Source organism: Nanorana parkeri, unplaced genomic scaffold (genome assembly GCF_000935625.1).
Source record: "Nanorana parkeri isolate BGI_ZX_2015 unplaced genomic scaffold, ASM93562v1 scaffold235, whole genome shotgun sequence".
Taxonomy (NCBI): Eukaryota; Metazoa; Chordata; class Amphibia; order Anura; family Dicroglossidae; genus Nanorana; species Nanorana parkeri.
In genome coordinates, this window is record NW_017306503.1 from 912,630 (window position 1) to 929,197 (window position 16,568).

The 16,568-nt window shown below is 41.0% G+C and overlaps 1 protein-coding gene across 1 annotated transcript in view; it reads left to right on the forward strand.

Annotated features, from left to right (window-relative positions):
* LOC108786943 (utrophin-like) overlaps positions 1-16,568 on the forward strand; it is a 583,766-nt gene that overhangs the window by 118,652 nt on the left and 448,546 nt on the right. The window contains exons 6-9 of the mRNA XM_018556366.1: positions 2,888-2,980; positions 7,608-7,780; positions 10,474-10,589; positions 12,305-12,468. Of these exons, the coding sequence (XP_018411868.1) occupies positions 2,888-2,980; positions 7,608-7,780; positions 10,474-10,589; positions 12,305-12,468 (546 nt within the window). The remainder of the gene's footprint in view (positions 1-2,887; positions 2,981-7,607; positions 7,781-10,473; positions 10,590-12,304; positions 12,469-16,568) is intronic.

Here is a 16,568-nt window from a genome sequence, read left to right on the forward strand (position 1 = left end):
CACAAGGTGGATTCTGCTTTCAGCTCACTGAGATCGCACCACCTGCACTCTCATTGTTTTTTCCTTAATATCCTGCCTTCAGCACACACCTCACTTCTCAGTATACATGGCACCAGTGGAATGGCCGCTCCAGTACACAGAGATATCCATGTGTATAAAGTCTAATGAGAGCGCCAAACAGTCTGAGAGACCGAAAACTCTCATTCGAAATTTTATTAAAGTGTCATTAAAGGATTTTTTTCCCCTCCCCCCCATGTTAGTGTCAGGGCTTACCTTAAATGATGCCTCTTAATCCGATCATCTTCTTCCTTACTTTTGTTTTTAGCTGTCCCTCCAGCGCTGGTGCAGGTCTCTGATCCAGCACTGACTCCTCTGTCCTCCTCTTCTCTCATGTCCCACGGAGTCTGTGCGGGTGCACGCTGCTCCATAGACTTACCTTGTGTCTCCCCGTCTCCCGGCCGAACATCTGATCTGCGCATGCACCTGCCCCAAGATCCTTTGCGGCCGCCCGAGAAATTTTCAGATGTTCGGACGGGGAGTGCGCGGCGCAGACACAGGTAAGTTTAAACCTGTTTTAAAAGTTTTTGCTTTAAAAAAAAGTTTTTGTATATATCTACTGCTTGCTGGGGGTAGATATATGCAAAAGAATTGAGGGATTAATAACCCTTTAACCCTTGTAGTGGGGCTACCCCAGCCCTTGCAAGGATTAAGTGCTCATTTTTGCCTAGGGTAAAAAATTCAAAAGATTTACTCACTCGATCCTCCGAGCTGTCTTGTTGTTAGACTGGTGCCTAGAGCCTCCCTCCTCCTCTGCTGCAGCAGTCTAAGGTTCCTGAGTCATCACGTACTATACACAGTGCATAGGACGTGAGGACACTGAGGGAAATAACATTGCTGCAGCGGAGAAGGAGACAGGCTCGAGGAAGCACTGTGACAGCCCGCCAGCTCAAAGGATAAGGTGAGTATATCTTTGTCATTTTTGACCCTAGGCAAAAATGAGCACTGAACCGTTCCAGTGCGGGGGTAGCCCCACTGGAAGGGTTAATAAACTTTTTATCTGGAGTTGTTATTTAAAAAATAGTATTAGTTCAAAGTGACAATACAGAACAGCGAACCTGTGTCAGCAATTCAAGGATCTCTCCTTCGGGGGTTAAACTTAATAATGGTATTGGTACAGAAACAACAACACAGAACAGCCAACTTGTTTCAGGGGCTGAAAGACCTTGTCCTCCTTTAGAGTTAAACATAACGGGTAATAGTAAGGACAATAGCTGGATGCAGGTAACCAAGATTTCATTATTTGAATACACCAAATCGGTGTATCTGCAAAAGACCACTTTTGCTGATCTACTGAAAAAGGGGGTGGTCCTTGAGCCACTGACATGTGTTGGCTGTTCTGTGTTGTTGTTTGTGAACCAATACTGTAAATACATGTTTTTGGACCCCCAGACTGTTTGTTTGGCACTCTCATTGGACTTTATACAGGTGTGCTTGATCACGATCGGACCAATTTTCTGATAATTTGAATCCAGTGCCACACAGATATAGTTCATGTTTTATTTGCAACTACCCTTTGTCTTGTGTTTATCCAGATCTTTACTTGTTATCCGTTACTTGTTCTTTACTTGGTTGTATACTGTTTATTTTCTACTTTCCCTTGGAAGCTTAAAGTGACACTAAACTCAGGAGTTAAACCTTAAAAATGCATTCAAGTAAGTAAATTAAACGTATTTGTGTATCACCCAGCTGTAGATCCTCAAATCATCTCTGAATTCATGCCGACACTGTTCTACCTTCTGGAGGGTGGCTACTTTTGTTCCCCATGGTCCCTGGGCATGTGTTAAATCTCAATACAAATTAGTAAACTAAACGTGAGATTGAAGTCCATCAGGGGAATAAGCTTGGAGCGGTGGCTTCTTTACAAAACACACAGGGACCATGGGGAACAAAGTAGCCAATCTCCAGAAGGAATGACAGTGTCAGCACCAATTCAGAAATAATTTGAGGATCTATAGCTAGTAATAAGTTACATTTTTGTTAATAGTTAAGGTACTTGAATGCATTTTTAAAGTTTAACTTCTGAGTTTAGTGTCACTTAAACTTATTTCCAGGGACAGTGACATATGCCACTTTGCAAAATTCAGATTTGTAAGATCAATAGGTGGAATTTACCAAAATTGGAGCAAATAAAATCTGGAGCAGTTGCCTATGGCAACCGATCAGCTTCTCTTTTCAGTTTGTTCAGTACTCCTTGAAAATGAAAGGTGGATGCTGATTGGATGCCATGCACAGCTGCTCTAGATTATGTCTGCTCCAGTTTTGATAAATTCCCCTCACTATGTTTATATAAACATCACTTCTTATATAAACTGGTCAGGTTTGATATACACAACCTATGTTTCTATGCAATTCAAAGTTTTGCAGTACCCAATACGAACTATAGAACACAAGAGTTACCCAAAAGGACAATTTAGAATACCAAAAATAACAGAAAAGGTGTATCTTCAAAGGATAGGATATCACTCGTTAGACGCCAGGCATGCAATATAATATATTGGTGTAGGCAACCTCGGCACTCTTGCTGTGGTGGAACTACAAGTTCCATGAGGCATTGCAAGACTGACAACCACAGGCATGACTCCAAGAGGCAGAGATATTATGCGATTTGTAGTTTCACCACTGCTGCATTGCCAAGGTTGCCTACCGCTGCACTATATAATCTGTTTGTATAATGCCCTTCTATTTCTATGCACACTATAGAGATCAGGCTTAATGATATACAACTTGCTGATTCCAGCTGTCTGCCTTTCTTATATCAGCCATACTTCAGTGTTGTGTAATTGACCCAGTAGCAATATTCCTAAGCCTAAAGGTGTTTCATTTTCAGGTTGAGCTGGTAAACATAGGAGGTACAGATATTGTGGATGGAAATCCCAAGCTGACCCTTGGTTTGATATGGAGCATCATCCTTCACTGGCAGGTAAAACATCACGTAGAATGAAATGTTGTGCTTTTACACCTATTATTTTTATACATTTCGGGAGACATATGGATGATATTGTGATTTTATTTTATGTGGTGGATTATTCTTGAAATAACTGCAACTGGAAATAACTGAAAAATAAACAAATGTTTCTGTTAGTGTTATACATGCCGAAAGGTTTTATTGTCTCTGCCACCTTTAAACAAAATATGATGGGTTACTTTTACTAAAAATAAGTCTTGTATTTTACACTGAAAAGTCTCCTAAATCTTAACTGTAAAGAAGCTGCTCTTGGCCATTACTAGTGGTCTGTTTGGGGGCAGGATACCTTCTGTGCATTGGGCTAAAGGAACAGCACTTCCAATTGGGGGCAGATTGTTAATAGCACAGCAAGAAATAAACAGTGGGAGCCTGCAGGCCATACTGCCGAAAAGAGTATGGAGGTTATCTTTGGTAAAGTTATCAACCATGGTGATGCTGCATGGACATTGCAAATGAATAGCTCATAGTAAAAGTTAAATTATATTTCAAACAAGCATTATCAGATCTATTCCTTAACTGCTCTTCATCATGCTAATATTTGCACAGTTGTAGCCCATTTCACTCAATTCATTACTTTCAGTCTCCATCTTATGCCTCCCAGATCGTTTAGGTTATCTTTAATAGGATTAGTCCACCTCTTCTATGGTCTTTCTCTTCTTCCATATGTGGTGGCAGTCTCTTCCAGGATTCATGTAAATGGACACATAAGCAAATCAATGCAGTATGCTTTCGGGGAAAATGGTGTGTTGTTTTGACATTTGAGTTGCTTTGATTTTCTTATGATTGGCCTATGAGATGATTCAAGCAGCTTCTATCATGTTTCAAGACCTTTCAGTGTTGCACACAAGCCTTGTATGTTCCTATTGTAGGACAGATGTACTGTAAGTGGTTAAAACATTTTTTACATTTACATGTAGACCAGTGACAGATTTTGTTACAAACAGGCTATTTACATTGCAAGGGAATTTGCACTTTGCAGTGAAGTCTTCCCTTATTTTAGTGAGTGCGGTGAAGCTGTACTGATTATCATCACCCAATTATGTCTTTAGTAAATCAACCCGAATGTATAACTCTGTCAGGGATCTTTGAGCAGTTTGTTTTTTTTCACAATAAAAGGTAACAGATAGAAACACCCCTGTCAGTGTTATGGTTATTGCTATCACCATCACTTTTGCTTGACAGCTTGGTCTGCATGCTAGTCCATAAAAAAGGCATATGGACTATAGAAGTAATTAATATGCTGAATACTGTAATCACATGTAAAAACCACAACCATACATTGCCCATCTATACTGACCCTTAACATTTTTCTTCATTTCTTGGCCAGTTACATAAAAGGGGCAGGAACAACACAACTGGTGCTATTTTTCCATCATTGTGAGGAGAAGAGCCTCAATGTTTGTTCCCGTAGACTGTCTAAATCAATGGTTCTCTATTGGTGGGTCGCCACCCAAAAGGGGTCCCAAACCCCATTTTCAGTGGGTCATTGTATGCCTTCCACTGCACTAGGTGAGAGGCTCCTCAGCCTGCCCCTAGCACAGCACTGTTAGTTATCACGCTGTGCAGCTAATCAAAATATGCTGCCCGGCCCCTAGTGTCATCTTGTGGTGGGGTGAGAAAGGGAGCTCCATCCATACGTGCATTGCTTGTACAGCTCCCTCGCGTGCCTTGTAGAGGTGCCAGGACTGGAGTGACGTCACATTCTGGCTGCCGTCACCTCTACAGGGCACACAAGGGAGCTGTACAAGCAATGCACTTATGGATGAATCTCTGTCACAGCAAAGCAGCTCACACTGGACCCCAGGCTAAGAATCCACTCCAGTTCTCATAAGGTAGGAATACTTGGTGGATCTTACAAAGAAAAATAAAATTAAAATTTTTGGGGAGTGTGTCAGATTGTGTCTGTGGTTGTGTGTGTCTGTCAGTGTTTTTGGGGGCCCGTTCACACTAGTACAGTTTGTTAATCGCACAGTGGTGTGCAATTAACGCACTGTACCGTGCAATCGTACCTACTGAATGTTCGGGTGTGGGATGTATGTTGCATTGCCATTCAGTTGAATGGCACTCCAAACGCACCTCCCGCCCACAGTTCCATTGCCTGCAGTGGAATGCACGGTACTGCAATGCTATGCATTCTAGTGCGGTGCGGTTAATGACCAAGGATAAATGTGGGTCCTGAGGTTACACAGGTTGAGAACCACTGGTTTAAATGACATGTAGTTGTTGGAAAGAATTCTGGCAGGGCACTGGGTGATGAGCACATCCCTGAGGTTCCTGTGCATACTGGCAGGTGATGAAAAGATGGCCTGTATATACAAAATCTTTAACAACTTAATTGTTTATTTAGTAGCAACCCTCCTTCTACCCCTCAAAAGTCTTTTTGGGTTCTTTGCTCCCAGTGGAGACTCTGGTGTACACATGTAGGGATAGCACAGCCACAGCACTGGGTAAAAGGAAGCAAATAAAGGGGCTGATAACTGCCCTCCCTCTGAGCATTCAAACAGAGCAGACTGTTGCTTGGTCTGGGCTGTCAAGACTATAAACTGCTGATGTAGATAGACAAGGAACACAAGAAATAGGAGGTTATATCATAAGGTTTTAGTGTACATTAATTTACTGCACATCATACGTAATTTAGAAATGGTCAATGCCATTGCATGTATTTCCCTTTAAGGTTGGGATAGCCATGGGTTACTAAAAAGTCTGCCAATACAACTGTAGTATGAATGTACAGTCAGCTTTGGTCCCATACATATATCATTTGATGGTGTAGAGGGATAGTTTTCACTAACAACTTACATATGTACATTCCATAGCTAGTCCGAAGTTTATGATGTATATTTGGAAAAGTGTTCCTGTGTCAAGAAATTTCCAAGGAACAGTCCGACTCTAAAAAAATGATTTATGTAAAAAAATGTGGATATAAAGAAAAATGTAAAGATAATGAAAACCTTTCATAAGAGAAAATTGTTACCATTACTGACCACCTTCTGAAAGTTTTAGTTGCCTGTACATGATCCTGATCCTATGATCCTGGATATAGCACTTTCTGAGTCACTGACCCACAGCAAGTATGCATTGAGTAAAGTCAATGCAAAGTAAAACATTCTGACCTGCATACTAAGTAGAAAGCATTGGAAGCAACAGATCAACGTTACAGTTAGGTAAAGAGCATTATCATAAGGAGGTCAGTAATGGCAGACTACATATTTTTCATAACAGGTTTTCTTTAACCCCTTCATGACTGAGGCCTTTTTTTTTCATTTTTTGTACCCATGTTATATTCCAAATTTTAGGCCTGAAAATTACTTAAAACCCCCCAACATTATATATTTCCTGAATGCCAAGACCCTATAGAATAAAATGGTGGTAGTTGCAAATTTTTATGTTGCGCAATATTAGCGCAACTCCTTATTAAACCCCAATATTTAGTGAAACATTTAATTAAATGCCATGTACACTGTACATCGTCAGTCACGAGGGGGTTAAAAGATGAAAGTTTCAGTTTCTGAGAACTCAGGTTTTCTTGCTAACACTGAATCAGGCCTTTGCCCTTTTGATAATCTGTTTATAGTAAACTAGTAGCATTTAATGGATCAGATTTGCCCAGAGACCCACCTACCTCTGCTTCCAAGAACTTAAAAACCCCCATAGTATTTATCATAGTTTGAAATGCGGTGTCTAACAGACCACCTTTAGGTTACACCATGTAATAAGGAAGAGGTCAGGTGATGACAGTTGGCATGAGTTGTTGACACATGTCCCTAGTCCTGTAATTACATGTCATTGCTAATCCGTTTATTAATTTCTCAGATTTTATCTAAGCACAGTGTACTTGCTTTTAACAGGAGGGCAATGAAACAGTAGAAATAACCATTTATAAAATGTCTTGACTTCTCCGAACAAAATTAAAACCACTTTTTGTACACATTGTAGTAGCAAGGCCTTTGCACTGTTGAAATGAAAAGTGGGAAGGCTCTGGAGTAATTCATTATTTGGCCTCTCACTGTAGTACAGAAGTCATGCCATATGTCAGTGAGTGATTAAATAAGAAGCTGTGCTTCAAGATAAATTAGGGAAGAGTAGAGGGTGGATGTAGTAATGGGCCCAACAAATTTTAAAAGAAATGTTGAAGTTAAAGGGACACTGTCATGAGAGAAGTATGGGGGCTGCCATTACTAGCCTCCTTCTGAAACTGTTAGATACAGGACTGAGTCTGACTTCAGCAATTGTGAGTCATAAACCCATAACAACCATGTAGTAAAGTCAAAATAGGTGTCAGAACTCTTTATCTCTGTACTTGGTCTGCCTCTGTGACATAGTAAGCATTAAAGCTAAAGAATTACTATGACAGCCAGGAAACTAACATCCTCAAAAAGGTCAGCACTGGAAGTTGCAATTATTCTCTCTTGATGGGTTCTTTTTTGATAAAAGCTAAATGCTGTTTTAAGTTTGAAATCAGTCTCAAATTTGTTTTGTATTTGATTGCTTTTTGTTCTAGCTACACGGTGTATCAAGCCAAAGCATCTAGAAGCAATTCTGTTTAGCTCCTCTGTAACCTGTATAACGGTTCTTTTGCCAGGTGAAAGATGTCATGAAGGCAATTATGTCAGAACTCCAGCAAACGAACAGTGAGAAGATTCTTTTGAGCTGGGTTAGGAATTCAACAAGACCTTATGATGAAGTCAATGTGCTAAATTTCACCACCAGTTGGACAGATGGCTTGGCATTCAATGGCCTGCTGCACAGGCACAGGTAGGTGCCCCTGTCATATGATCACTCTAGACATGTTACTTTGTACACTACAATATTTGTGTCATTCGCTTTATACCTCATTACATTTCTATATTACTCTCTCTATATTACTTCCAAAAGTCATTAGTAGCAATGTGCTTTGCTAGGAGCAATATACAAGTATTACTCTAGCCTTTGGAAGTAAAAAGGGAACAATACTGCAATTAATGAGAGTGCAATTTTATTTATTGGCTAACTTAAATTATATGTTTTAAGTAGATACAGATTTTGAATTTTTATAGCAGTGTTTTCTGGAGAGTTTCCTTTGGTGTAAATATCAGATTTCTGCTCCCTTCCAAATGTTTTTCATATTTCATATATAGACTAGGGCTGCAACAACTAATCGACATAACCGATTATAATCGATTATTGAAAAAGTTGTCAACTTTTTCAATAATCGATTAATCGGCTTCCGATCAGTTGGCTCGTTCACAGCTCCACACGCTGTGCGCCGCACCTCCTCCCCACCTCACGCTCGCCGCTGCCAGACCCGCTCGCATCCACGCTCCACACGCCGCACCTCCTCCCCGCCTCACATTTCCTGCCCATCCACATCCACGATCGGCACAGGGACGCGGGGAGATGTAGTAAGGAGGAGCAGGTGTGGGGGGATGACAGCCGCTGATAGACAGGTCCGATCTCAGAAACAAGTTGCTGGAAGACTGGTCAGGTAAGCCTGCACTTTCCCACACATTGTGCTCTATAATGTATTGCTGGGATTTGTATTTCTCTATAGCTGATGGTACATTGTACTGTATATTATACATAGGAATACAAATCCCAGCAATACATTATACACTGTATGTATAATGTATTGCTGGGATTTGTTGTACTCCTCTATAGCTGGTGATAATCTGCATTGCACTGTATAGAGCACTACAAGTCCCAGCAATAATACATTATACAGCGCAATGCAGAATACCACCAGCTATAGAGGACTACAAAACCCAGCAATAGTACATTATACAGCCCAATGTAGAATGCCGCCAGCTATTATGTACTATTTCTGGGATTTGTTGTATTCCTCTATAGCTGGCGGTATTCTGCATTGCGCTGTATAATGTGCTTTTGCTGGGTTTTGTAGTCCTCTATAGCCGGTGCCATTACACTTTCCATTTCACTATATTGCACACCACACTATCTTTTTTTTCTTTTTTACTTCCACCGCTCTAAGCTTGCTCCTGTGATGAACTACAACCTCAATACAAACTAGTAGTCCATCCCTGGAGCCATTTTTTAAACTTTATTTTATTGTTTATCCGATTAATCGAACCTAATAATCGGCTAACTAATCGATTTTGAAAATAATCGTTAGCTGCAGCTCTAATATAGACTTCTATTGCTCCTCTTTAATGGTCATCTGTAAGTAGGAGAATGTCACTAGCATTCTGCTTAAAAGAGAACTATGGGGTAAGTGTTTTTCCCCATAGTTCTCTTTAGGGTCACGGGAGGACATATACTAACCTCCCCCCGTGACCCAAAGCTCAGTATATAGCGGGATATTACCCGCAAAATACTGAGAGAACCACAGCCGGGATGGTTCACGACAATACTGTCGTGATCCACCCAGCTGCGTGAGTGACAGCTGGCTCTGCCTATCTAGAGGCAGAGCAAGCTGTGCCCGCCCCTCCCCCGTTCTTTCCTCCAGTCAGCACTCAAGGATCGGAGAGGGGAGGGGGGAATCCCTGCGGGGAGTGGTGGCTGACAACCACTGCTCACTGCAGAGAGATGATCGGGAGGTGAGTGGATCTGCTGCATGTTTCTGCTCACTTCACGATCAATATAGCCGTCCTGTGACAGTTTCTTTGTCACAGGTCAGCTCTAAATATGAGGATGAGTGGAAATCTCTCACCTCATAGTTTTCCTTTAACTATTGTTGAGATACCCTCAGGCCTGGTTCACACCTTTGTATATAAACGCATGCGTCAGAAGGCAAAACAATGTGTAATCAAAACAGATGTAATGCAATTCACTTGTTCATGTCTGTGCTCTGCATTGCAATGCATTTGTAAAAAGGAAGTATGTCTATTTTTCAAAGCATTTTTTTTGTGTTTTACGTCCAATACAAATCTATGGAAGTACATGAAAATGCACACATGATGTACACCAGCCATGTCAAAAATAACTTTAATGTGCTTAATTATACCTCAAAATGTGTACTTGTTAAAAAGACACAGTGAGGGTAAAATTAGAAATGAAACCAAGAATTCCTATAATAATTCTTGATTTACAAAATTAGACCTCATGTGAAATTCCCAATGTTTGCTGGAAATCAGCGGCTACTAAATGTCAATGTCATTATGAAAAAAATTACACTAAGGGGTCTATTCACGAAGCTGCCGAGGGCAGCCGAGTGAATGACCGATCTGAAGTGAAGTGAGTCGAACACTGTTTGGCTATTCACTTCAGGCTGATACGGCTGATTTCAGCCGTATATCGGCTGAAATCAGCCGTAGATCGGCTTGCTTCCCGTGGCTTCGGGTCGGCCGAACATGCCCAGCATGTTCGGGCGACCCGAAATAAGTTCCTTTGATTGCTTTCATTGACATTTTGTTTAAAATGTTTTTTTAAAGTATTTTTATGCATTCATCGATGTTCTCATTGTGTTTTTATTGTGTTTATGTATGAATTTGTCCTGGTTATATTTATTTCAGACCGGACTTGTTTAGCTGGGAAAAAGTTATCAGGCTCTCCCCAACTGAAAGGCTAGACCATGCTTTCAGCATAGCAAAAAAGCACTTAGGAATTGAAAAGCTGCTTGACCCTGAAGGTAATGCTGCAGAAGTGTTCTGGAATGTCATTGCAATGCATGTCAGCTACACCGCACCTTGTTATCTTTATGTTCCTGGTGGATGAGCAGCATTTTTTCATACAGAACAACTCTTGGCTTTTTGGCTATATTCATCCACTTGTAGTTTTTCTGCTGCTTAGTAAACATTAGTTATTTAGAAGAAGTATACTCTAGTGAAGGACCTTTGTTAAATTCCAGTCTTGGGCTAGAATTTTAGTAGATCTGTTGTAGTTTTGAGTTGGATTAGCTTTATCTAGAGCATGACAGAGACAGAAAAGAATGTGAGAGTGAAAACTAAATAAGCAGGTGCCAAAGAAAGATCATAACCTTTTCACTTCTACACTTGGTTTCAGTAGCTTTCCAGCAGCTTGTGGGAAAGTAAAAGTGAAAACCAATGCTTAAAGTGACATCCTAGTTTTTAGTTCATTCTTTTTTAAGTAGAGTGGGCAAGAATTAGAACCACTGTGAAGTTTTTTTTTCTCTGTTTGTGTAGTAGTATATCTTTCACTTACTGTGGCATTGACATTTGGTAAGTGAGACAGGAGATCTCTTCAACGAGAGTAAATATAGGATACCGTCTGCACTTTAAAACTTAAAAAGAGTGAAAACTTGGTAGGAGGTTCATATGTTGCATGCACAGCACAGTGGTAAAGATCTGTAAGCAGCAGGAGAATATGGCCCCATGTTGGTGGTTAGTGGGAAGAAGAATGCCCCGGTTTAATTAATCAGTGAGAAGAGGAATTTGTGTCCATGTCAATGGGATGAAAAACATGGCTCAAAATTGGTGTTGGTGGAATTAAGAGCACTCTAAAGCTGGTTTAAGTGGTAGAAAAATACCCAAATGACCTGCCGTCCTTGTCAGTGGGATGAAGATTTGCCCCATTACCTTATCAGTGTTGTTAGGAAGAAGAAAATGTCACTGGGCGTAAGAACGTCCAGGTATCGATGGTCAGTAGTTATTTAGTGGAGAGAAATTGGGTTTGATTTACTAAATGAGTATAGCGTGTACAATGAATGCCCTGTTCTTTTCCCCTGCCACTGCTCCCCTAGCCGCTATTGCCTGCAAATCCTTGGTGTCAAAATTACAGCTGGAGCTTATTCTGAATCTTCATTGAGAAATGCAATGTAAGAACATTTTTGTGACATTGTATTTACTTTGTTTCATTTATATGCAGATCAAAGATGTGAACTTTGATCAGGATATGAGGTCATTTAAACAACTTTACAATAAAAAAATGTTTTTTAAATGTCTTTGTTTAGAAATTGAATGAAAAATAAAATATAATCAAATTAAAGCCTTGTTTGTATCGGGGAAAAAACCTCAGAACACACTAATATCAGAAATGTAATCATTGCTCTGGTCCAAAGAGGGTAGGCAGGTGTGAGGGCTGAAGTGGATTATATACATTAATAAGTGTATATGTACCTTAGTCATCCTGTAAGAAAAATACATCAGATAATAAAAATGCCATCATCTAATGTATTGGTAGCTTTAAGGCTGAGAATAAAGGAAGATCATTTGTAGAACAGCTTGAAAATAGTGTGTGAATAGCTGCAGGATTACATTTGCTACTTTTGAAATCTTTTTATTCATCTCATCAGTCAGGTAGTTATGTAAAGTAATGTGGATGACGAATGCCATATATTCTTCTCAGTCTGTCTCTAAACTATGCTCACTTGTGGTTCCTATACAGATGTGGCAGTGTCACTACCTGACAAGAAATCCATACTTATGTACGTAACATCCCTTTTTGAGGTGCTTCCTCATGAAGTAACTCTGGATGATATCCATGAGGTAGAGACTCTTCCTAGGAGATTTAAGGGAGCATATGAGGATATGCCTTTCACAAAGCAACAGGTATGTAATAATACTAACACTGTATACCATATATCTCCTTAAGTCATAACTGAAAATTAAGCCTTGCAATGTGTGTAGGGAACACAGCCCACCTTCTTGGCACTTATTCTTTTCATTCAGGCATTGCTGTTGTGCATCAGTCCACCAAACTGCCTTTTGTAACTTAGCTGATGACCTGAGAACCCCTGTTACACCCACTGCTGTATTGTGCATCTCACATGCAACTAAACTTTATGTCTAAAAATGTGGTTCTACAGCACATGCTTCAGGAAGTACACTGTCAAAATACCCCAGTGAACTGCATCATGGCAAGGTGCAGGGGATTATAAACAATTTAAATTTAAATAACTATAGGGTAGAATATTATAGAATAATTCCATGCAGTAATCAGTGAGCTAAGAAAGTGCATTCAATCTACTTAAAGGGGAACTAGAGGATACACCTTTTTGACATTTTTTGTTCCCTTATGATACAGGAATATATTTTGCAATGTACTCCTGTAATTATAGAACCACCATAAGCTTGTGATTTATTATAATATACTGTGGGCAGGGCTAAGCTTCTCGCTGAACACTCAGGAGCCGCTGCGTGTTCATAAATACCCACACAGGTGCAGAAGCTCCGTCCCCGTCTGCCCTCCACGCTGCTGTCTCAATCTTTTCTTCCTTGCTCCCTGGAATAACACAAAGGTGATCTGCAGCAGCGCTTCAGTAACTGGACAAGGTAAGATCGGTTGCTGAAGTGCTGCAGCAGATCTCCTTTATATTATTCTCGATGAGTCAAGGAGAAGAAAAGATGGAGACAGCATCTTGGAGGGGGGACGGTGGGATGGAGGACAGAGGTGGGGACAGAGCTGCAAGGAAGGAGCTATTAGGGCCTGTTTTTGACAGGAGCCAATTTACCTACCAGCTTGTCTTTGGAGTTTGGGAAGAAATGGAGGAAACCCACCCAACCACGCGAAGAACATGCAGACTCCATGCAGGTAGTGTCCTGACCAAAATTGGATTCAAACCAGGGACCTCACTGCTGCAAGACAGAGGTGCACTAATATATGTTAAATACTTTCTCAGAACAGCTCGGAAAAGTAAAGACTTTTATTCTTCAGTGTTGAAAATGAAAGCTAGCGACTTAATCTAGGTTTGCTACATCTCATGTCAACGAAAATGGTTGTCTTATGGGCAGCTCTTAACATCGATGGCTAACATAGGACAAAAGTACATTTTAACGAATGAATTCATGCACTGGCCATTCTCTTATTAATTATTACAAAATCTACTTTTTGTTATATAAAAAAAATCTACATTTTGTAAAAGTGCATTTCTTTCCTTAAACTTCAGGCAACCTCTTCAGTTCTAATCCTCATTCTCAGCTCATTTCACTCCTCGTGCTCTGTTAATCCTCAGCAGACTGATCCCCCACTGTCTTCATAATTAGAGAATACCAGCATTTCTTAGAAATGACAGTGTGTCTGCTCATTTCTCAGCTATGCGACATTGTAATATGTAAGGAGCAAGCTCTTGTACTGCTGGCACACTTTCTCAGACTGCTTTGTGGAGGATCATCATAAACTGCAGTGTGATGACAACTGACAAAGCTGAACAGAATGGGAGACACGCCATTACATTTGGCCAGCTCAGTTCTACTTCGTGATTGCTTTTATACTCATGAGGATAAGCGAAGCATCTTGGTTTTCCAACATCATGCTGTTTGGCCTAAAAAATTAAACTTTAACAATTATTTAACAAATGTTATTTGTTTTCTTAAAGGAGAACTATGAGATGAGTGATTTCCACTCACCTCATAGTTCTAGCCGACCTGTGACAATGAGACTGTCACAGGTCGGCTCAGTAGATCGGGAGGTGAGCAAACACATACCGGGTTTGCTCACCTCTTGATCCTGTCACGGCTCTCTGCCGTGACAGGGGTAGGGGCTGGATTCCCCTCTCCCCGCTCCGATCTGCTAGCGCTGACTGGTAGAATGGACGGGGAGGGGGCGGGTACAGCTGGCTCTGCCTCTAGACAGGCAGAGCCAGCTGTCACTCACGCAGCTGGGTGGATCCCGACGTCCAGGTCGGGATCCGGCTGCGGCGTCTCAGTATACCGCGAGCTGTAGCTCGCGGTATACTGAGCTTAGGGTAACGGGAGGATGCTAGTTTGTGTCCTCCCGTTACCCTAAGGAGAACTATGGGGGAAAACACTGACCCCATAGTTCTCCTTTAAATAAGACCTTTTTAATATGGAGCTATGAATATACAGGACTCAGCTGAAACACATTTAGGGCTCATGCACACAGGCTTTAAAAGTCAATTTGAGCATATTTCCACATCCAGGAGCCACAGGTGCAGCATACAGCCGCCCATAGAAATCAATGGCTGTATGCGGCTGTAAACAGGTATATGCTGGGCTGGTGTAAACACACACATTACAGATGCAGATGCACAACCGCAAACACAGAAAGTCTGGCGTACAGTCACATAGCCATTGATTGCCATGGGTGGCTGTATGCACCACCTGTTGCTGCTGAGCGGGGAAATACGCTCATATTTATGTTGGATGGCCATGTGGTTGAGTCCTTATAGAAATGTTTTACCTGTGAAAATGATTGTGATTGTGTTCAGCCACTTTTGTGATTCAAACATCCTTGCCACACTGGAGCCAGGAGGTGAATAGAGTGTTGTGACCTCCCTGCCCTGGCCTTCTGACTGATTAATGAGGGAGCAGCAGCACATTGATGAGGTAACCTTCCAGCATCTGGCAGAGAAGACTATAGCTTAGGACAGAGCTTAGTCTCACTAAAGAGCAATAGATTAAATAGATACTGGTAAAAAGCAGGAGTAGCTATTGACTATTTTTCTCAAAGTATTCAGCCATTTGTGTAATCTGAGCTCCACCTTTTTCACTCTGTAAACAAGCTGTTTTTGTCTACAAAACTTTTAAAGCAATCCTGTCACTAAAATAGCCAACAAAAGCTCTCTCTTTGCAAAGATAGAAGTAAATACTTACCTCTCCCACTGCCTGCGTCACTGAAGGCCATTCTGATGAAGAGAGATCTTCCACTAAAGCCTCTTTAGAAGCTGACACTTCCAGGAGTGTCAATCTCACGGACCTCTCCTGCCAAAGATCCCCAATATCACTACTGTTTCCTAAGTTCAGGGGGGGGTAAAAGATCTACACTCCCATAAGTGCTGGTTTCTAAATAGATTTCAGTCAATAATTTCTCTCCATCAGAGTGGGCAGTATTTAATTGCTACTTTTCAGGAAGAGCTTTTTCTGTAATTTCAATTTCAGCTTAATGTTAGCCTGCTAAGCATGTGAGAATGTTTCTTGAGCTGTACTGGGTGACTGAAAATAGTAAATATGATATATTCATATGCACCATCTCTACTGGTCTCGAGAATATGTATTATATACTGTATATACAGTGCCTTCAGAAAGTATTCAGACCTCCTTCACTTTCTTTCAATTATGCTATGTTGCAGCCTAATACTACAATTGCTTAAAGTATTTTTTTTCTTATTAATTTACACTCGGTACCCCATAATGACAAAGTGAAAACAGAATTTTAGAAATGTCTGTGAATTTATGAAAAAGAAAAAACTGAGGGTATATTCTGCCATTCTTCTTTGAAAATCCTCTCAAGCTCAGTCAGGTTGGATGGGGACTGTCGGTGGACAGCCATTTTCAGGTCTCTCCAGAGATGTTCAATAGGGTTCAAGTCAGGGCTCTGGCTTGGGCCACTCTAGCACATTGACAGAGTTGTCTCTATGCCACTCATGTGTTGTCTTGGCTATGTGCTTAGGATCATTGTCATGTTTGAAGGTGAACCTTTGGCCCAGTCTGAGGTCCTGAGCACTGTGGAACAGGTTTTCATTGAGGATATCTCTGTACTTTGCTCCATTCAGCTTCCCTCAACCCTGACCAGTCTCCCAGTCCCTGCTGCTGGAAAAACACCTCCACAGCGTGATGCTGCCACCACCATGCTTTACTGTTGGGATGGTATTGGGCAGGTGATGAGCGGTGCTTGGTTTCCTCCAGACATAACGCTTAGAATTGAGGCCAATCAGTTCAATCTTGGTTTCAACAGATCAGAGAATCTTGTT